The sequence below is a fragment of the Psammomys obesus genome, unplaced genomic scaffold, assembly GCF_907164565.1.
Source record: "Psammomys obesus unplaced genomic scaffold, mPsaObe1.curated_primary_1811, whole genome shotgun sequence".
Lineage (NCBI taxonomy): Eukaryota > Metazoa > Chordata > Mammalia > Rodentia > Muridae > Psammomys > Psammomys obesus.
In genome coordinates, this window is record NW_026596095.1 from 17,202,124 (window position 1) to 17,224,456 (window position 22,333).

General features: G+C 43.2%; 1 protein-coding gene across 1 annotated transcript in view; it reads right to left on the reverse strand.

Moving 5' to 3' along the window:
- Positions 1-11,634: 11,634 nt before the first annotated feature.
- The window catches only part of Egf (epidermal growth factor), a 72,891-nt gene continuing 62,192 nt past the window's right edge, over positions 11,635-22,333 (reverse strand). The window contains exons 21-24 of the mRNA XM_055628286.1: positions 19,569-19,736; positions 17,003-17,120; positions 14,736-14,841; positions 11,635-12,528 (exon numbers count right to left, since the gene is read on the reverse strand). Of these exons, the coding sequence (XP_055484261.1) occupies positions 12,257-12,528; positions 14,736-14,841; positions 17,003-17,120; positions 19,569-19,736 (664 nt within the window). The 3' untranslated portion in view covers positions 11,635-12,256. The remainder of the gene's footprint in view (positions 12,529-14,735; positions 14,842-17,002; positions 17,121-19,568; positions 19,737-22,333) is intronic.

Below are 22,333 nucleotides of genomic sequence, written 5' to 3' on the forward strand. Positions count from 1 at the left end.
GAAACAAGCTAAGTTTCTGATTAAGTTAATGTAGCAGAACTCTGAATTATGGAACAACCCTTGCAAACCTCAAATGGATCATCTGATTTTCCTAGGGCTAAAGTTTTTAAAAAGTCAATGCACAATAGGCCCTACTCCAACGATCCAAGGCTGAAATAAATTATGACGGGATTTCTCCTAAGCTCCCCAAGCTAGGATCATTTCTTTACTTTCCCCGAGACACATACCAACTGATGTTCTCACTATCCAGGCTCATCCAGCCCTGTCATCTCCTCCCTGTTGCTCACTCCTTCAACTCCTAGAAGTTGCCCATGTACTTGAAAGTAAAAGAGCTCTGAGGTGAAGAAGTGAAACCAAGTCCTGGTGCCCTTAAACTGAGGAAGCAGGCCTCCTGCCCAGCATGCACAGAGAAGGAGGAAGAGTCGGCTTTAATTCTAAATGACAGCACTCTTTGGTAGATGTCAGCCCCCACTTGGATATCACACTCCCAGACCTCAACCATGGCTTTTCCAGCCCACCCAGGAGAGTGAATGGAAAGAGACAGTTTGGCCATCTGCAAAACTTCACATAAATGAAAGCTGGTCTGCATCGACTATAGGGTCTAGCATAATACCTTTTACAATGCAATACAGCGTTCCAGTTTTAGGCCAGCTGTGTGAGAGTATGCCTGTCCTCCATTGTCTCACTGAAACGGCGGCAGAACAGAATCTAAACTATGAAAAGCTGTTTCAGGCAGGTAAATTCATATTGTACTGGGCTCACACGGGCATTAGAAACATGCTTAACTTCACATGTAGAAGTGGCTTAACAAGAGTCAGAAGGCAGCCAGCTGTGTGTTTAAATGGTAGGCTTTTGTATGAAATTTGGTTTTAACAGGGCATTTCTACACAGACGATCTGGAAGGCTGAGTGATCCCTGTTGGAGTCATGTTTTGGCATTTCAGCTACCTGGTATACCCACAACTCCTGCTGAAAGAGCCAATCAAAGTCTCCCAGTTTGTATGGCTCACATCTGTCTGTTTCCCTTCGTGGATCAGAAAAAAATCTGTGATCTAAAGTGAGCAGAACTAGACCTGAAAGGTAAAATTCTCTTTCCTAAGAACTGAGAATTAGCCAGGCACAGTGTCTCACGCCTGTAATCCCAGCACTCAGAGAGGCAGAGGCAGGTGGATCTCTGTGAATTCCAGGACAGCCTGGTCTATAAAGCGAGTCCAAGGCAGCCAAGTCTACACAGGGAAACCCTGTCTCAAAAAAAAAAAAAAAACAAAAAAAAACAAAAAAAAAACAAAAGGAACTGGGGATTGGGGAGTTTAAGAAATGTAAACAGTTATAGCAGATTCATTTCTTCCTTGAAGCGTGATCGGTGGACTGGTGACAGCATGTGTGACAGCTGGGAACTTAGTGAAGATGTTGATCCAGCCTCCTAGACCTACTGTATGAATATCTGAAATGATCGCTGGGTCTTTCTGTGGACATTGAAGTTCAGTCTGGATAACGCATGGGGCGGGAGGGGACATTTGGAATGACAGCTGGTACTAGGTTGGTTTCAAGGCACACCAAACACAGGCATGCCAAAGTTAAAAAGAGACATAAGTTCACAGAATTTCTCCCACAGCTGAGGGACATCAGAGCAGGACTGAAGAGAGCATCAGAGACCAGAAGGCCTCAGACTAGAGGCTGAGGGAGCAGGTCCAGTACCTCAGGCTCCTCCCTTGTGCCCCGTAGGCCACAGTATTTTAGTTCACTTGTTGGATAGATGCCCAGTGAGCTGTGACAATTTTACAATCTTTGGCACAGCTTGATCTAGTGGGGTTTTGATGCTAATCTCCATTTTCTTGTTTGTTTGTTGCAGGATATTTGATCCCATTGTGAACTCCAAAATTGTGAACTGTAAAACCCTATTTATTGTTTGGTTTGGTTGAGCCCTAACACACACCTTTAATCCAAAAACATTCTGTTTATGGTAAACAGGTGATTGTGGTGTGGTTCACCCAGCCCTAGCACACACCTTTAATCCAAGAGCCCTCTGTACACCGGATCTAATAAAGTTAATCCTAGGACTTGAGTTGAGTTGAGGGCTATTTCAGACAGGATGTAGAAGAAACAGGGCTTTTAGCTCAAGCTCTGGCTTTAGCTTAAGCCTCAGCTCCTCCTCTTCCCAGCTATTTGGACTTTGAAATAGCAAGCCTTCGGCCTTGGGTTTTTTGGCCTTTTCTTCTTGGGCTGTCAGTTGTACTAGTGAGCCTTTTGGGTTTTTCTATAAGGAACTAAGCTGAGAAAGAAGGTCAGCTGGGTACTTTCTCTGCCTCTCTGAGCTAGTAGGTTTTGGCCCCACCATCTGGCTCCTGAGTTCTTATTGGTGAAATCGAACTGTTGGGATTTTCATCATTGTTGATAACAACATTTGTTTTTCTAGACTAAGTTTCTGAAACTGACTTTGTAGACCAGTCTGGCCTCAAACTCAGAGATCTGCCTATACCACCATGCCTGGTTGCTAATGTCGATTTTAAGGTAAAAGAGGAGTACATTTCCTGGTCAAGGATTTGGAGTCTAGAGTTCCGCTCCTTTTAGTCATCTCCTTTCAGAAAGGCTGTTGCTACACTGGAGCCAGGCCTCCAAAGAAGAGCCACCACCATGGCCTGACACTGTACGAATGGCCTGAAAACATCACCAATGGAGCACCTCAAGTAGAGAAGATTTTGAGATCCCATGTCCTGAAACAGGAGATTCTACCTGAAATATTCAATGTCCCTGGAAATGAAAGCTGCACCCTGCCAGCTCCCTGCGATGGTTGCTAGGGCCCTCTGTGAGGAACCGTTTCTCAACAGCTGCAGCTGCTTTACAGGTACTTTGAAAATGCCACACTCTGAAAATGCCACACTCTGGACATCAGTTTTCTCCAATGTCACCCACACTCCAGTACCCAGGAGTAGTTATTTTGTTGCCTTGCTGTTTGTTATTGGATATTTTTTTTGTTTGTTTTTGCTTTAGGTTGTTTTGATTTTCATTTTTTGGAGGTTTTGTCTTTTGTTTTTTAAGAGAGAGATAGAGAAAGAACGTAATGGTGAGTGAGTAGGGACGTGAAAGGATTTGGGAGGAGTTGGGGGAGGAAAAGAATATGATCAAAATATATCATATGAAAATTTTTAATGACAAATAAACTTAATTTAAAAAGCCACATTCCCCGAATCTGCTGTGAATAAGTCAGAAAAGAAAGCCCAAGGGTTCTCCTCAAAGGTGTGTGTAGAGCTGAGCCTGACGGCGCACGCCTTTAGTCCCAGCAGCACTGGGAGGCAGAGACAGGAGGGTCTCTGTGAGTTCAAGGCGAGCCTGGTCTATAAAACGAGTCCAGGACAGCCAAGGCTACACAGAGGAAACCCTATCTCAAAACAGCAAGCAAGCAAGCAAGCAAACAAAGGTGAGTGTGTACTGGACTCTAGGGAGATGGCCTTTGGCACTTTTTCTCAGATGCACCAATTTCAAGGGCAGGATCACCAGGCTGCTTCTGCCCTCTGATCATGAGTAATTGCTGAAGCCCACATTTTAGCATTCACCTTACTTTTCTGAGAGCTATGCCAGATTTAATGACAGTTTTGTTATCAATAAAAAAAATGGCAACACCTTTATGAAAATAAGATGCCCTGTGGGTACCACAAGACAGATTAAAAGAAACTTACGCTTTGGGATGTAGAAGACACGAGGCAAGTCCTCAGAGTTCTAACCTGGTAGAGGATGTTAAAAAGCTCTAACACTGGAGAACTTCAAAGCCAAATGGTCAAGGCTCCTGCTCCCTGCCATTTGTTGAGTCTGATTATTTTAAAAATTTTAATTCCTTAAAAATGTGGTCCTGTCATGAATGTAGGCAGAAATTTGTTATTATTTCTTGCTTGGGGCAAACAGATGTACTGAAATTGCTTTAGAGTGAACACAGAACAGCCTACACAAGGATTTGAAAAACAGCATTAAAACAAAAATGCTGGTTGGTGGCCGTCCACTTCATCGAATGAGGAAAACAAACAGAGCCACGGTGGTGGAGTTCAAATGCTCCCTCTGGCCACTCCTCTGCACCTCATCTCATCTTCCACGACAAAATGGTTTCTCATGACATTCCCAAAGTCTGATCTGAACACTTCCCTGTTGTCCCCTGTGACCTTTCTGTCTCCTCTTCCTTAGACCTCCCATGATTTCACTAGCTTTTTTATCTGAAACAGAAGTGGGCAGGGGTGTGGAGAACTGTATTTCAGCCCTGGATCAGTATAGACTCTGCTAATGGTAGAGGAAATTCCTGCTCGGAGAAGCCTGTTATAATCCAGCCTTGTGTGCTCCGTGGCTGGGGGCATCAGCGGCTCAGCAAACCCAGCTCCGGAGAATGCCAGGAATGTGAGCAATTCTGCTTGGGAGCCCTGGGTATGCTCAATAGAGTTCAAGAACAATTTCCTTTGTGTTCTTTTTGAATTGAAAAAACAAAAGACAGTAAACATCCATACTTCTCTACCAAAAAACAAAAACAAACAAACAAACAAACAAACAAACAAAAAAAAATATATATATATAATCACCCATGGGACCAGTCTCTGAGACCTCAGAAAGCCGAGTCCTGATCACACCGGTATCCTTCTTACTGTAAGGCTACCTTATCAATGACCCCCTTTCTTTTCATTATAATTTTACCTTTTACACCTGCACCCATTATCTATCTATCTATCTATCTATCTATCTATCTATCTATCTATCTATCTATCTATACACATATGTGTATATATATATAAATTGCTTTTTGTTTGTATGTGTGTATTTTCCAGCGCTCGCTGATTCGTGTGTGTACATAGTGTGTGGGGGTGGAAAGTAGGGAAGGCACAGATGACCTAGAGCTTAGCCTCAAATGTCATCCTTCAGGCATTACCCATCACTGTTCTGCTTGAGACCTAGATGACTCATTGGCCTGGAACTGGCCAAATGGGCTTGGCTAGCTGGTCTAGTCTACTGTCTATAAAATACATTGTATGAAAACATGCATTCGGATCATATCCACCCCAACTCCCCCGCCCTTAACTCTGCCGATATATGCCGTCACCTTCCTACCCACCCCATCTCATGCTCTCTCCCCAGACCCTGTGGTTGCCTGCATAAGACCTCTACATTATCAACTTAACATTCTAAAACAGAGCTTCAAGAAGAAGTTCGAGAACCTCACTCTCAAAAAGCTTCTGGAGGAGATACTCAGTTTTGTGGGTTTTTTTTTTTAAGATTTATTTATTTATTTATTATTTACAAAACTTTCTGCCTGCCTGCAGGCCTGTGCACCAAAAGAGGACATCAGGTCTCCTTATAGATGGTTGTGAGCCACCATGTGATTGCTGGGAATTGAACTCAGGACCTCTGGAAGAACAGCCAGTGCTCTCAACCTTTAAGCCGTTTCTCCAGCCCCAGACTCACAGTTTTTTTAAGTGCCTGGCTTCTGGTAGGTCAACCACACTCTCCACCCATACACTCTGTGTATGGACAGCATAAACTGGAGTCAACGGACTATTGCATGTTTTAAAAAGGACATGTCGGGCTTTTAAAACATGTATTCTGGGGATCAAACTCAGGTCCTTATTCGAGCAAGGCAAATATTTTACTGAATGAACTATATGCCCAGTCACATAAAAATGTCGTGTTGTGCCTGAATTGCGATACCCCAAAAGACCACCACCAGGAGCCGAGTCCGTTGCAAACCACATGAGGATCTTTTTATTACAAATTACAAGCTGCAGCTTGGGCTCACACCCCCCACAGCAATAGCAGTGGGAGCTGAGTGCGCTGTGCTCAGGTTATTTGGGTGATTTAAAGATTTTGGTCCATCCCAGCATGTCCAAGGCAGGGGCAATTCCTGCCTGGCAAGCATCTATTGGTCAAAATGCTACATTTTGAATTGATTGGCTATAGGAAGGTCCCCAGACCATAATGACCTGGTGTCCCTCCCTAGGGGGATGGGCCAGTTTCCTAGGAACTGTATCTCTAGTGGGTGGGGAAAGAATGCAGTAAGGCTGGTTCTTCCTCTCAGGGAATGGCTGGACCTCACCGAGCTAGTTTAGGCCTTAAACTTTAAATAATAACTGCTGATTTTTAATCTTTTGGTCTCTCAGTAGTATTTGATTTTCTTTGTTTCTGAAATTTATATGAGGGGGGTCTGGAGAGATGGCTCAATGCTTAAGAACCTCTGTGCTCTTCTGGATGACCCAGGTTTGATTCCCAGCACCCGTATGACAGCTCACAACTGTCCATAACTCCAGTCCCAGGGGCTCCAGTTCCCTCTTCTGGCCCCTGCACGCACCAGGCACACATGAACAGGACAGACAAACATGCAGGTGAAACACACAAAACACATAATTCAACTAAAAAATGTCTACGTAGAATTTGCTTCATCTCTTTCCTCCCAATTAACCCATGTTAACGGCTTGAATGAGAAGGGCCCCCATAGACTCATATGTTGTAATGTTTGGCCTCCAGTTGGTGAAACTGTTTGGGAAGGAGTAAGAGGTATGAACTTGTTGGAGGAGGTGTGTCTCTTGGAACAAATATGAAGCCTCAGGAGCCTACAACATTCCCTTTCTCTGCCTTGGGGTTGTCACCTCGAGATGTGTGTTCTCAGCTACTGCTCCAGCAGCGTGCCTGCCTGCTCCTGTGCTCCTTGCCATGGTGGTCATGGACCCTAACTTTTTGTAACTGTGAGCCCCTACATGAAATGCTTTCTTTCATAAGTTGCCTGGGTCATAGTGTTTTATCAAGGCAATAAAATAAAAATAAAAATAAAAAAAAAAAGCCAAGACGACCAAAATCAAACACTTCTTTCTATGGACACAGCCGTAATTCAACTATTTGAACCAGTATTCTGTATTTTAACAGTATTCTGTGTTAAAACTACATCACAACTTCACATTCGTGTGACTGCAGTATGTGTTTGGTTTCCGATATTTTGCCATTAAGAACTCTCTCTTCAACACCCTGAGAAATACAAGCAGAGTGAATTTCTCCTCCAAGGTAAGATTAGAATTTCCAAATTGCAGATTCTCAGTGTGTTCAGCTGTACTAAATCATGCCCAAATGACTGTAATAATTAACACGCCCATTAGCAGTGTGTGAAAGCATAGATCATTCTACATTCTTGATGAAAATTGGGTTTGTGTCACTAAAGTTTTCTGCCAATGGGATGGCTGTGAAATAGTGTTATTTGTGGCTCTTCTTTTGTGCTGCCTACTAATATGACTGATCATTCTCTCTCTCTGCATGTGTGTGTGTGAGAGAGAGAGATTTCTGTTCCCTCTTCCACCTATCTTTCCATCACATTGTTTCTTCCTTGTTGACTATAGGTAGTACTTACTTATTTGAGATGTATGTCCTCTATTGTTTGCCGAAGATATTGAAATTTCATTTAAAAGCTGGTACATTATTAAGAGTTACTAATTTTAATAAATATTACTATATTGGTATTCTGAGTCTTGATTAAGAAACCGATTTCCTGAGCCAATTATGGTGGCACATACCTAAAAATCCTAGCACTCAGGAGGCAGAGGCAAGACAATCACAAATCTAGACTAACCTGGGCTATATATGAGCTCCAGGCCAGGCTGGGCTACACAGTAAGACTGTCAAAAACAAACAAACAAACAAACAAATAAAACAAAACAAAAAGCCTAGAGTCAAACCACCTTCTAAATACTTTTACCCATCTCTCAGAGCTGCTCTCTTTTTGCTCCATGGTTGGTCAAAGTGTAGAAACAAACAACTGGAGCGCTTGGTAAAAACAGGACAGTGTCTGTCCCCTAGAAAGCTTGGGGAGTATCCAGAAGAGGGGTGTGACGGATGTAAGGGCCAGAAGTTGGGGAGAAATGGTGTGAAACAGTGTCTTCTGGACATGGGCTGGCCACGGCACCCATGGACCCAGCACAGTGGTGGTTACCGGCATAGGAATGCTTCCCCGCCCTCACTAGGAGACTGTGGGCAGTTATGTAGATAAGTGTCATTTTCTTCAGTGGTGTAGCCACCGATAAGTTGCCACTTTCCAGTAGACAAATCACACTCATAAAAGCAACCATAATTAAATTCAGTGAATTACAAAGAAAAAGTAGGGGGTGAAGACACCCAAGGTTATTAAAACATACTCCAATAAACTCTTCTCACTTAAATTGACAGCCTACCGTAGATGGGTATGTACATGCAGAAGGCAGGGATGGCTCTCCCTTTTTCTGATTGGATAACCAATCTTCTTGGTGGTGTCTAATAACAGAGTCCATTCCCACCCCGCTCATGGACATTGTCCATTCACTTGTCTTCCCCTTTTCTATGGGCCAAGCTTTCTACTGATCTATTTCTTCTGAAATAATTCCATACTTAGTCATTATTGGAATAATTTCTGGTATCTGACAAATGAAGTTTCCCTAGTTAATTCTTTTTCACAAAAATTTCCACATTTTATATTTATTTACAACCACACACATATTAACCCTTTGTTTAGTTTTTGCCATTCTTTTACTATTCTGTCTGAAATAAACTTCTAGCTAAAAATTCCTCCTCAATATTTTATTAGTGAAGCTGTTCCTGTTTGCCATTTTGCCAATTTTTCTAAACGGTCTTTGTTTTACCTCCGCTTTTGAGCAATACTTCGCTGAATATGGAATTCACTGTATTAAATATACTACTCTATTTTCAATTTATTATTGTTGTGTGTGTGTGAGAGTGAGAGAGGGAGGAGCACATACGTGTGCCACAGCTCATATGAGATGGGCAGAGGACAACTTTTGGGAGTCAGTTCAGTTTCACCATGTGTCCTGATGATTGAGCTCTGGTAGTCCATCTTGACAGCAGAGGTTGAAGGGATGCTGTAAAATGAACTTTACCAACTAAGCCATCATGACTGGTGAGGCTTATTAATACTTTATGTTAATACTTGTGAATTATTTTATACTTTCTTTTTTGCAGACAACTAAATCATTAGAAAATAATTTCAGTTATTTATTTATTTTGTTTTTTTTTTTTTTCCAGACAGGGCTTCTCTGTGTAGCTTTGGCTGTCCTGGACTTGCTTTATAGACCAGGCTGGCCTTGAACTCACAGCGGTCGGCCTGCCTCTGCCTCCCAAGTGCTGGGATTAAAGGCATGTGCCACCATGTCTGGCTTAGAAAATAATTTTCTTTTTAATCTTTATGTATCTTACACGTGTAAGCTTAGTGCTTTAGAATATTACCGTGCCTGCCAGTAAACTATGTTAGTGAGAAGCACGAAGTAAAGGGACTTGAGGGTGCGTGCCAGCTGCAGAACTCCTGGAAAGTGGCCCCACACCTCACCTATGCAGCACAGTAGAGCTGGCCGGCCCCAGCTGTGAAGGCTCAGAAGGGCCAGCCCCAAAGGCAGAAGAGCAGGAGAGCTGACCCTGCCCCTTTCCTGGGCAAAGTGGGAGAGCTGGGCCTGGTGGCACAGGCACAAGAAAACTGGAGGGCTGACCAATTCAGCTTCCACCTGGGTCCACATCCAGGGCTCTGAGCTGGCCCACCCCAACATCTACCCCATCTACAAATGGCTGAAGCGCGTGAAGGGGTCCATCCTGTACAGCCAAAGTGGCAGGATCCCCACGACACAGGGCAGCAACAGGATATCTGAGAGGAGTCCCTGTGAGGATCCAGTATTGATAGAGTAAGAGGAGCTACAGGCCTCGAACCAGACCAGTGACTCATTGAAATAAACATTTGTAAGCAAAGCTGTTTGAACAGAAGAATATATGGTGTGACATACCGCACCTTCTACTTTTTGGGGGGGAGATTGCAAGGGTGGAGGGCAGATATGAAGAGATGGGGAGATGAGTGGGATTGGGGTGCATGATATGAAATTCACAGAATCAATGATGATGACGGTGTGAGGATGACCTACGCCCAGCACTCACGGCGAGGAAGGGTGGGGAGGAGCCAGCACCTGCGAACTTCTCATCGAGCAGCTGTGGACAGAAGCAAACAGCATGACAGCTTCCCCGCCAGACCATGTTACTGGAATAGAAAGCCTGATGTTTTCCTGGTGGCCAGCATAAGGTCTCTAGCTGTAGAAACCCTGTCAGTGTCCCAACAGAAAGACTACCCTGCTTCAGGCACGCCTGGGCCAAAGAGCTTGAAACCTCAGAGAGGAGAGTTCTTGTGTAAAGACATAAAAAAAAGACAAAAAAGAACAAAATCTTGCTAAAATGAGAGTTTTTAAATTCTCCTGGCCATTTTGCTTAGTTGTTTTGGTGTGTGTATGTGGTATGTGTGTGTATCTCTGTATGTCTGTGTGTCTGTGAAGAATTCTTATTTGTATTAGTTGGTTCTTCTATTACATTTTCAATGACCATGCAATGATCATATATACCATGTGAAAGGGGTACTTTATAACCCAATGGGTAGAACTAAACCCACATCCATTCCATGGAATAGGGTGCGTTAAGCCTTTGCTAGGTGCCGCAGAGGGCAAATTGTTCTTTCACAGGTAATAGGTGACAGCAGAGAATCTCTATCATGTATGGTATAATCAAGACCATGAAAACTAGGAAATTAAATGTAGTCTCAGAGATATACAACTCAAATATCTTAGATGAAGATTTTTTTAAATATGTATTTTCAAACAAATGAGCATGTGTCTCCTAGAGACATGAAGATGAAAGAAGGGAGGTCAGACGGGGTCACGTACTGACTATAAGAACACACAGCAGGCTTGTGCTATAGTCGGACCAGAGGCTACTGGGGAGACCTGGATAAACACTTACAATGCTCCTGATTCCTAAGGTTTCCTCATCAGTGCAAAGTTCAAAAGAAGTGGGGATGTTCTGATTCAAACACAGTGAAGTATTTTGGACAACTGTGGTCTCATATTCCATTGGCTATCTTGAGATTCTAAAGAGGTGTGTTCAAGTACACGAATGGAAGCCAGTTGGTTAAGGCTTCAGAAATGTTAATGTGGGAAGGATAAAAAGGAACACCTGGAGAGGTTATTTCTATTACTTTTGGGGGGAGTCAGTTCACTTATCAGAAATAAAAGATGGGTCTTGTGAACTTCCAGGCTATCCATTGTCAACTGAAACAAAACTGAATTCAGAAAAAAAAAAAAATCCTAAATTGGCCAAATGAAAGTGTCATACTGAAGAATTAAGTAAGATCCTCAAACATGAAGTCACTCCCTCCTTGTATGTCTGCACAGATTTCTACAGCACACCCACTTTGAAAACCTGAGTGTTCATGCCATTTTATTTTGATTACATATCCAAAACCCAAAGAGTTGAGGAGGAATGAGTACTAAAGATAAGCAACAAGACTAGTTAATGCCTGGTCCAAATAGCCTGAAACACTGAACCTTCCGTGATGCAGTTTGGACACCCTGTGTCCTGTGTGTTAGCAAAGCCTAGGCTGCAAGGGAGATGCGCCGTTAGAGTCAGAGTTAGTTCAAGTTTACTGGATCACTTTGGTTCAGCTCAAACCATAACAACTTCATCAAATCATAATAAGATGCTGATGTTTCAGAGTAATTTTATTTAAATAATTAGAATAAATTGATGAAAATAAATCAAGCAATTTGTTTACAATCTCATATTTTAAAATAAGTAAAAAATTCTATGCGAACACCAGAATTTACCATTTTTACTGTAAAAGACTGCAAGAAAGGAAGGGAAAGACAATAATGGTTAAGAAACACTGATATTTCTTTGGAAATGTTTTCGAAATTAAATATTTTCATTCAAAGATTCTTATAGTATAAAAATAAATGACATAATTCCGTGTAAATCTAAGTTACAATTCTTTTCACTAATTTGTCACAATTCAGAAGGCAAAATTATGAGTGTGGGCCATGCTGATAGTGAAGAAAATACCTAAAGCGTATCTTAGCAACATAATGTCCCAACCATTTCATGAGATTGAGCTAAGACTTCTATGTAGATCACATAACTTATTTTGCAATCAACAAAATGTGTGATCACCTGCTTTAACCCATTTCGTCTGAGCCAAGAAGACAAAGAACCAAACAGTCTACTGAAGACGACACAGCTTAGAACACGTGTCTTGACTTTGGTTTCTAATGATTTTCTTCACCTGTTCTTTGGAAGTCTTCAGTGGGACTGCTTCAAGGAAGAAGCACAAATCACAGCTACGCATCTGTCTTCAGGACACTGAGCAGTGATTAGCCATGGTGGTTGGAGTACCAAATCTGTAGTACTCTACCTTTTAAAGGAAAATGTCCCATCGACCAGCATGGTGTGATCTTTCACCTTCTGTCTACTTCCAGTTTCCGCTCAGCTGGCTGTGTTTGGTGTGGTAGGTCTGGGGCCCTTTGTTGACATGATCCATTGGCTGACTGGAGAGAATGCAGCTTCTCCACCCCCACAGTTAGAGGCCATTCCCTGTAGGAGGGTAAGTGGGGGTTTCCTTCCATTTCCTGGGGTCCTTTCTCACTTGATGGTGGGATCCAGCAGCTTTGCCCAGTGCCCATTCCATATATATGTGGCTTCTGCCTCCATGAAGTCAGATGCACTGACCCTATTCCAAGAAGAGAGAACAAGAGAGAAGAATGAAAAGGGGAAGAGGAGATAAAGGGAGAGGAAAGGAGGAATAAATGTAGAGGGGGAGATGGAAGAGAGAGAGAGAGAGAGAGAGAGAGAACAGGAGGAAGTGAGGCAGAGGAGGAGATTCCATTGTTCACAATGTCTAGAAAAGGAGATCTTTGCAATAGCCATGGGATAACAAGACTTAAACTGTAAGGAACAGTGGAACCCATTCTCAACCTGTCTGGGGCTCAGTTTTTAAAACTGTCATAGTCTCAGTGGGTTGAGAAGATCTAAAGAACTGGGTGTGCTCTGACTTTCTCTGTGAATGTCCTAGCTCCACATCAGGACCATAAATGCCTTAGAACGAAGTTTAGATTTGAAACTCATTTCCTTTCCCCCAGCACAGCCTCCTTTCCCTCAACACAGAGCTCTCCACCTAACCCTTGCCCATTGGTGCTGGCTGAGGCCAGTGAAGATGGCTCTGTGGTCAACCACTACTGCTGTGTTTCCATGCCTTTCTAGGAGCAGGGAACGCACTGGTTCAGAGCCAAAACTGACCTTCAAGTCCTTCCTCACTCTCCCTCCCACCCTAGGCCTGTGTGCACTTTCACTGAAAATATCTAGGAGGCAGAAGCATGATGGGGGATTGGCCCACTCCCATGGGAAATGAGTGGCTCAAAGAAAATAAACTAACGCATTTGCTGAAGAGTGCACAAAAACGGAAATATTCTAACCCAGCAGCTCTCAGTTTTCCTAATGCTAAGACCCTTGCACACACTTCCTCATGTTGTGGTGGCCCCAATGCTAAAATTATTTTCATTGCTACTGTTATGAATCATGATGTAAATATCCGGTCTTAGGTGTATTCGACCTTCCTTCATAGGGATTGAGAACCACAGCTTAAGAACCGCTATCCTACCCTATCCTGGACTACAGCCCTAATCATATGGAAACCCTACCCCCTTTTTTTTTCTGGTATAACCACATTTCTGTCAAATCTTTCGGCTTTGGATTAAGCTGCAAAATTGTACCACGTGCTCCTCCTATCCAGATTTTCTCTGGAAGGAAAGATGTGCCTTAGCTGCTCAAGGAAAAGTAGTAACTATAAGACAGTCTTTTACCTTTTAATAGTGCGGGCAACTATTGAAAATACTGACTTTAAAAAATACAGGGCAACCGTTACCATATATAAGACATTCATTACAGTTTTTATTCAATTCCATAATATGCTTTAAATATACTGGTCTTGCTCAAATTAATCAATAATCTCTTCCCCGAATTAAGTTTTTTTTAGGTTACAGAGCAGAAAATGTTCCAAATGGAAATTTAGAATGAGTTTTCCATAACAACACCCCCATGTTCTCTCTATTGGAAACCAGAAGCGGGCGATATGTGATATGGTGACGGGAAATATCAGCGAACATAAGTGGCACTGACACTGGCTTCTGCCATTAGCAGAGGAACTGTTTTTGTTGGCTCAAAGAACTCCCTTTGCTTTCCCAAAGGCTTATGACACAAAAGCATGTTTAGCACTGTCCTCTGGGTTGTAAAAAAAAAAAAAAAAGAAAAGAAAAGAAAAAAGGACAATGATATCTGAGACCTAAACCCAAGAGACATATCATAATACAAGTCCTGGCAAAAGGATCATATCAAAGGATGTATGACTCCGTTTCCTCCAGATTAAGTTCCAGGAGAGCTTGAAAACTTCGCTTGATTTTATGGTTCCTTGATTAGCCTGGCTGGACTTCTCAGCCAAGAGTCTGGCTGAGTTAGCCCCTGATAGGACCAGAATACTCTGAAATCCCCAGGACAATGCCCAGATCAACTTACACCAATAAGAAAACTACCACCAGCAATGACACCTGGTTGGGGAGAATCATTTCCACCTTGATGGGAGCTATACTCCCAGCAACTGGTAAGAACCAATTCTGGGAATGGCCTGCAGTCCTATGCAGCTCCCAGAAGGGTCTGAGTCCTAGGGGCTTACCCAGAGGGGTCTAAGAGACTGAAGTGTGCCTGGGGACAGAGTAGACAATGTCTTTATAGAAGAGGGAATGCAGTCAAATGTTTTTCTCTAAACTCCATGGCATGCCAGTGCTGCCCGGTGCTCACTCAGCTTAGACGGGGCTGATGGTCTTTTGTGACTAGATGGCACTTCTCACTGGAAAACACTGAGATGGAGGTAAAATGACAACTCACCAGGCTGCAGAGAGGAAGACAGGCCAGCATCCACTGCTGGGCCATTCATGCCAGCTCCAGGCAGACTCTCATTCTTGGGGTCTTGGTGTTCTTCTAGGACCACAAACTGCAGAAAAGAAAAGGGTTCAGGGGATCCTGCTGTAATTCACAAACCACCTGGATAAGCATTTAACTGTAGCGCCCAATGAAAGATGAAAGTAGGAAGAAAGGCCTTGTCAACTTGTATTTGGTTAATGAGAGATTCCATCTTTAAAATTTTCTATTTATTATTTTACTGTGAGAGCAGGTGTTTTGACTACACGTATATTTGTGAGTTATGTGCATGCCTGATGCCCATGGAGACTAGAAGAGGGCACTGGATCCCCTGGAACTGGAGTTGCAAACATGAGCCACCAAAGGAGTGCTAGAAATCAAACCCCAGCTCTCTGGAAGGATAGTCAGTGGCCTTTACTGCTGAGCCATCTCTCCAGCCCAAGAGATTTCAGTTTTAACTGGAAACCTTACTAATGAATTTCTACTAGGGCATACAACTATCTTTACTAAAGAATCTGATCTGATTCTGGAATCTTGGTTAAGAGTCTTGGATATCTGGGGGCTACTGTTTTGCTGCAAATACTACTAGCATCCATAGACATTGCAAGTACTGCCCATTGGCCAAATAATGCCATGTGTATGTATGTATGGGCTACTACTGTATGTGTATAAAGTTATATATAATTCATCAAAGCATGCTATCAAGTCCCAAGTAAGTATGGTCACTAATAAATACAAATAACTACTACAATAACTACTATTTTGTAGGGATCCATCAGATATTTGCTCAAGGCTGAGAAGCTTAGGAGCCACAGTGCTAAAAGGGAGGCCCAGATAACCACAACAGCATTTCTCTTTACTCAACAAACGATCAGTTTTGTCATTGTTTGCATTGTCCAAACTGACTGCACACTTGCAATGCCAGCTGAGCAGAGCTGACTGGCCCTGGCCGTATTCAGGCCAGGCAGGTCAGAGAGTAAAAGAAATCAAACAGAAGAAGAGAAGTAAGCCACACTCCAGGATACAGAACACAGGCTGCTGAAGTCCTTCCTTGTCAGTAAGTAACCAGGTGAAGGACTGCCCCAAGGTTTGGACTGACTGTGTGGTTCAGAAAGAAACCCTCCACAAGAAAGACCTAGAACCCAGAATAAACAGTGTGAAAAACAAACAAACAAACAAACAAACAAAACAAAACAACAAAACCTCTGTACCTATCTTTCTCATCAAGAGAAGTGTAGGGAGGCTTAATGAATGGCACCAATTAGGTAATAGGGACAGAAATACTGGTGATGAAGGCTGACTCTTAAGAGCTCTGTTTTTTTTTTTTCTTCCTCTCTGTCTTTTTATTTCCCACAGCACTAGTCACCCTTAGTCTCCTCATTAATGTTCTCTTGGCAGTGACATATTGCAAAATCAATACAAAGGCCTGCTGTGTAAGGGCATAGGCTCGTTATTTCTGGCTCCAGTCAAGATGTGTGCACTGCAAATTTTCCAACCATGTGCCTCCCTGCCAGAAGCACATAGGCTCCAGGACCCTGGCTGCAATGCAAGGCAGCTGACGGGAGCAGATTTGTTTCTGCTGCTTCTCCTCTGAGTTTGGGGACTCAGCTCTCCCCAGCTCCCTCTGACGTGTTCGTCAGCAGTTGGTGTGGACGGCAGTTATGACAGCTGGGAGGACACAGCTCAGTAGCTCCGGCTTCCGAATGCAGCTCAGAGCCAAAAAGCTGCTTGCCACCACAGAGTGAATTGTGAATAATATATATAATAATATATATTATTTTACATATATACACACACACACACACACACATTTAAATTTTAAAAGAGACACACAAGCAGAAACCATTTCTCCTCTCCTATGATTTAAATGAGATTAATTAAACTTGCAGTCTAAATCATTACAGCCTGTCAAGTGTGATACAGGTAATCTAGCAGTTCACAAAGTCACGAGACCTCAAGGAACTGAGCACTGCCCACAGTGGAGTCCTAAATCACAGTACGTGGTGTTCATGAAGAACGACCTTAGCCTCTTCAGAGAGCCATACTGAAGAACAACAGTTATCCTGAAGAGGATCAGAGGTCCAATGGTCAAAACACTTGTTGAAGATCAGCTGGGTGCTAAGGCTAAAAGACATTCTGAGACCAGCCAGCCGCTGGGACAGACCTCAGTTTCCCTGAACATCATGAGGAAAGAGGAAAGTTATCAAGCCAGCTCTTAGCTTCCTGTACTTTACCCAAGGTTGGGGACAAGAAGACATCCCAGCCCCGCTGTTCTCAGGCCCATTACTGGTCCCATTTCTGTTCGACTCTTCATAAGGGTTCTTCGGGTTTTTCGATAGCTGCTTTCGAGTCCTGAGATAAAGCCAAAAAACCCGAGATGATCTCAGAATAGAAAACAAAACACTCAGTGATAGCCCAGAGCAACTAGTTTGTCAAATTTCGATCTACAAACACGTGTGGTCAAGCACGCAGCTAAAAACCCGTATGCAGCTCTGGGGGGTAGTGCTGAGCAAGTAGCTATAGAGATCCTCACAGGGACTTACACAACTCCGGATGCGTTGCCAACACAAGAAAGAGTTCTAACAAGCAATTTTGTCAAGACATGGTTCTCATGGTTGTGAGTGTATACAGGGGTTTCTGTGTGTGCCTCTGTATGGGAGTGTGCCCTCAAACGGAGGTTAGAAGCAGACCTTGTGTATCTTTTTCAATTGCTGTACATCTCATTTTTTTTGGAAACAGGGTCTCTGGTAAGCCCAAAGATTGCCAATTCAGCTGGACAGGCTGGTCATGGAGCCCCACGACCCCCCCTGTTTCTATCTCCCCAGTGCTGTGGTGACAGGCACACAGACACATACTGTGTCCTCAGGCTAGTGTGGCACACACTTTACTGGCTGAGTCATTTACTGAGTACCTTCGTCATTTTTGCTGTTGTGTGGCAGCCTGAAGCTGAAAAGCACCATAAATTAGCCATAAGCTTCCAAGCCCCCTGTGCATGCTTACTGATGGCTACGTGAAAGCACAGCACTTGGGAGGCAAGAGAAGCATGAGTTTGAGGCTAGCCCAGGCTACATAGCAAGACTTTGTCTTAAAAAAAAAATATCCAGATTTCTGAATAATATTAATTCATATGTGTTAATACATCAAACAAACAAAAATGCTTATATCATGCATTAACTTTAAATTCTCTCTTTCTCTTTTTCTCTCTCTCTCCAGACAGGGACTCACTATGTAACTCTAGCTATCCTGGAACTTACTCTGGAGACTAGGCTGGCCTCGAACTCATAAAGATCTACCTGTCTCTGCTTCCTAAGTGCTGGGATCAAAGGTGTGCACCATTATACCTGTTTTTGTTTTTGTTTTAAACACCTATCTTTTGTTTGACATTATTTCCAGAGGGATAAGCCATGGATGACTCAACATTCTTTCTACAAACATGCATATATATATATATATATACACACACACACACACATACACACACACACACACACACACACATATTATACAGAATATATATAAAACATATATACAGAATCTAAATAATAGGCTAAAAAGTGCAGTTATACTAATGGGCCACCAAATTAAAAGTTCAAGTTTCTCTCTGGGAATCCTGTCTGTGAGGAGGTGATAGAAAAAGTTTTCAAGTATATGCCTCTTATTGGGAAGATTGCTGTTCATATAAAACCATAATAACTCCAGTAGTATTTATTAGACCCAATACACCGGGCCTACAGTACACTCTTAACTCAGACTAACTCAATCTCATACTAACTCTTGAAAGAAGTATGATGCCCCCATACCTTCTGGCAAAGAGAATTAATGCACAGGCGAATTAATGAGGAGGAGTGTCTGCAGGTGTTGAGGCGCTAGCCTGGATCTGAAATGTGGAAGGTGATCCCAGAGCCCACACTATTTCCTGTATGTTATAGCAGGGTCTTTGGGGAGAGCACCCTGGATGGTTAGGCTGAATTTTCCAGGATCTGAAATAGTTGCCGCTTGAGTGCTTGCCAGGCTTCGGTAAATGTGGCTAGTATCTATGTTCTGTAGCACCACGTATTCTACAGATCACCAGAAAGCTGACACCTGGCAGGTAAGTGGACCAGAGCCACAGGGTGAGGCACTCACACAGGATGAGTTTATAAGGCTTCTTCAGCCCAAGTCTTGTGATCCACTGATTTTTTTTTTCAACAGCACAAGCTATTATAATACTTCCTAAGCTGTTTCAGCTGACGATGGTGTGATGATATCATTTTAAAGGAAATGAGCAGAAGCAGTGAGATGCCTGCTCCCTGACTCAAGGTAGTGCTTTTAAATGAAGCGCATGCTACGGTTTTAAACTATTAAATTTAAGCTACTGCAAACAAAACCCAATGGCCGGAACTCCTTTCCAAGTTAGGGAAGATAATGATTTTCTCTAACAAAAAGCAGTTTTTGTGGGTAATTATCAACAGGCGGCCACGAAAGTTTGTAGTTATTCTGGCTGATATGTGATGCTAAGAGACTGGACTGCAATGAGGCATTGTGGGAGACATCTGATATGAGGATGTAGCTGATGTGCAAGGTCTTGGGCTCGGTCCTCACTATCACCAACGTGAAGGATCACAAATCCTGTGCATGTGCAATGACTGGAAAGGAAAAGGAGGAGCATCAGGGTGGGGAAGTCCAGGCTTCTTAAAAAAGGTTATTTTTCCTTTTAAATGCGGTAATCATTTAGCTTCCATTCACCCTAAGGAGGCAGGCATTCCCTGTGGATGGCTTAGGAAAAGGGTGTCAAGTCTCATGGACAAGGAAAAAAATTACCTGTAGTGGTAAGTGCCCCAGATCCCCAAGAGGAGCAGAAGGACCAGTGCAACCGCACACACAGCCACAGTGGTGATGTCGTGTCCCTGACCGTGGCCAGCATGACGCAGCTCCCACCAGCGCAAGTCTCGGTGCTGGCATCGCTCCCCGACATAGCCAACGACGCAGCTGTTGGTGACACACAAACAGAGGTCAGCCTGAGATCCCCAGCACCTGGATTTACAAATTCAGTATGCACTGTCTCTAACCCTTCTCCTTTCTAGATTCAGCTTTGTGACCCGGCGACGTTAGCTGCAAGCGCTGTGACCCACTCATCAGCACTCACAACATTAATACTGAGAGGCCTTCCCCTGTTCTCTGCTGGCCGGGATGATGGGGAGTTATTTGCATACTGCCTCTATAAGCCCTTACAGAACACTGACCACAGAGAAACCTGAAGGCTAAAGGCATAAGGAGATGCCCTTTCTAAACCAACACAAAGCCTTCTGCCCCAACGGCCAGGAGAGACCTGGAAACAAATGTCTGGCCTGACTCCAGTGGTCATAGGTCAAAGGAAAGAACTGGAAGGCAGAGAGTCCCTAGCTGAACACTAGGCTGTAATAATGAGTGCATGCAGGCAGGCCCTAGACGGAAGTAGAGCAGAGGTTGTGGAGCAACTGCTTGCTTTTTGTAAAACTCACCACTAGCCCAGGAGAAAATATGAAGAAAAAAATATAGGCACAAGAGCTGTGTAGCTATTTTGAGGGAAAGGGATCATTTGCCTATAAACTCCGTACTGTCCAATGAAATTATTTTAATTATCAGAGACCAATTTGTTAGCAATGCGCTCAAGTAAGCGAAGCAATGCTGCCACCTACTGGAAGTGTTGCTTCTAGAAACCAGAGCTCAGAGAAACAACTGCCTTTTCTTCACACCAGAATTAACTAAAAAAAAAAACCATCCCATTAAAATTCCCTTCTTAGTTCTCGATCTAGCTTCAACCCATCCACGTCCCCGGAGGGAAGAATGCACATAAATGCAGCTCTGGTGGGAAGACACGGCATGGAAAAACACTGTTGAAAGTTCCAAAGGAGCAGGAGTCTCTCTCCTAATTCTACCTTTAGCCCATCGTAAGAAAGTGGAAACTCACCTTCTGAGCAGGGAAGAAAAGGAACTATGATTATTAATCACCTATGACTGACACCACACTACACAGTTTTTATTCGCCATTTTTTAACTCCTTATATATATAGATAGATAGATGTTCCCTATTTTACAGGTAAGGGAAGAGACTCAGCATTAAGTTATTTCCATTTCCATGAGGTCATGCTGCTGCTGATTGGCAGGTCTGACTCATGTGGTTCTCAGATGTCAAAAGCTACGCTGTCTACCACACCAAGCTGCTTTCGAAAGGCTTTCTGTCCTATTCGCCTCTGAAAGATGAATCTTCAGAACAGACCGTGTAAGAGATAGCAGGAGCTGAGGTGGAGGCATAAAGTTACTCAGGCTCCCTGGGTCTATTTTAATTCTAGCTAATTTTGGTCACAGCTGTTTATTGACAATCCCTAAAAAAAAAAAAAATGTTTTTAAAAAGTGGGTTTGGTTTTGTTTTGTTTTTTAGTGTTAGATGCTAACGGACATCCCTTGCAAATCAAAGCCATCTGGCGTCTTGAGGACCACGTCAGTCAAATGACCAGTGGTTCTACAGAGCCACACAGGCCGTGATGCAGAGATGCTCAAAACCTAGCACAGTGAGCCATTTACAAGAGGGTGGGGCACAGCCATGAGTCTTTTGGATTATTTGAATTATTAGCTTAGTTAAGCCAAACAAAAGGTTCCCAGGCCAAATATGTTTGAGTTTCCATGGCCAAACAATATGAAGTCATCCTAGACCAAAACAGCCTTTCAAATGAATTGTGGTCATGAACCCATGAGGAAGGGCAGAGTCTGAAGCATTTTCCAACCTCACCTGTCCTCAAGAAACCACACAGCCCTGCTGTAGGGGGTTCTGCTTTGTAAAAGGTGTGTCAGAAGGAGGTTCGGCAAAGCCAAACCAGAAAGAACGAAGACCTCCGCTGAGCTCAACAGTTGGAATGTCCCAAGAATCCAGGCCAGCAAAGTTATAGGAACTAGTGTGGAAGCTTCAGGCCTCTCTCCCCTACATCGTGTCCCTGGGCTCTGCATCTTTCTCACAGCAAGGAAGGAAGAGCCTTTACAAGCTGCTCTGTGCAGGACAGTGGCATGTTCCTGACAAAGCCGAACTGACAGGCACTCCCTGAGGTTGGAAACTCAGGGAGTTAATAGGATGGAAGGGAGGTTGACAGGACAAACGGGGGGAGGCACTGAAGACCTGCTAAAAACACATTTTTATTAAATCAGCTCGAAATAAAACTATGCCCCAATGACTGCGGACACCATTGATTCTAAACATCGCTTTTGGTTAAAGGCCCTTAAATGTGAGTGACATTTTCATCTTTGGATTGTTAAGTTAAGACAAGGTCTCCTGTGGTCCAGGCCGGCCTTGAAGTAACTATGTAGCCAAGCATGATCTAGAATCCTGATTCTCCTACTACCATCTCCCAAGTGTTAGGATTATAGGTGTGCTCCTGTGCCTCTGCCCAGCTCCAGCTTAACCGTCATTTTATAGTAACTTGTGCTTAAAACCAAAGAAAGATGATGTTTTCATAGGGACTCAATGATTTAAAACAAAATCTGTGTTGGTGGATTGGCAGAGTCAGATTAAAAGGAAAACTGTGCTTTTACAATGCACTTTAGTATCCTTCATA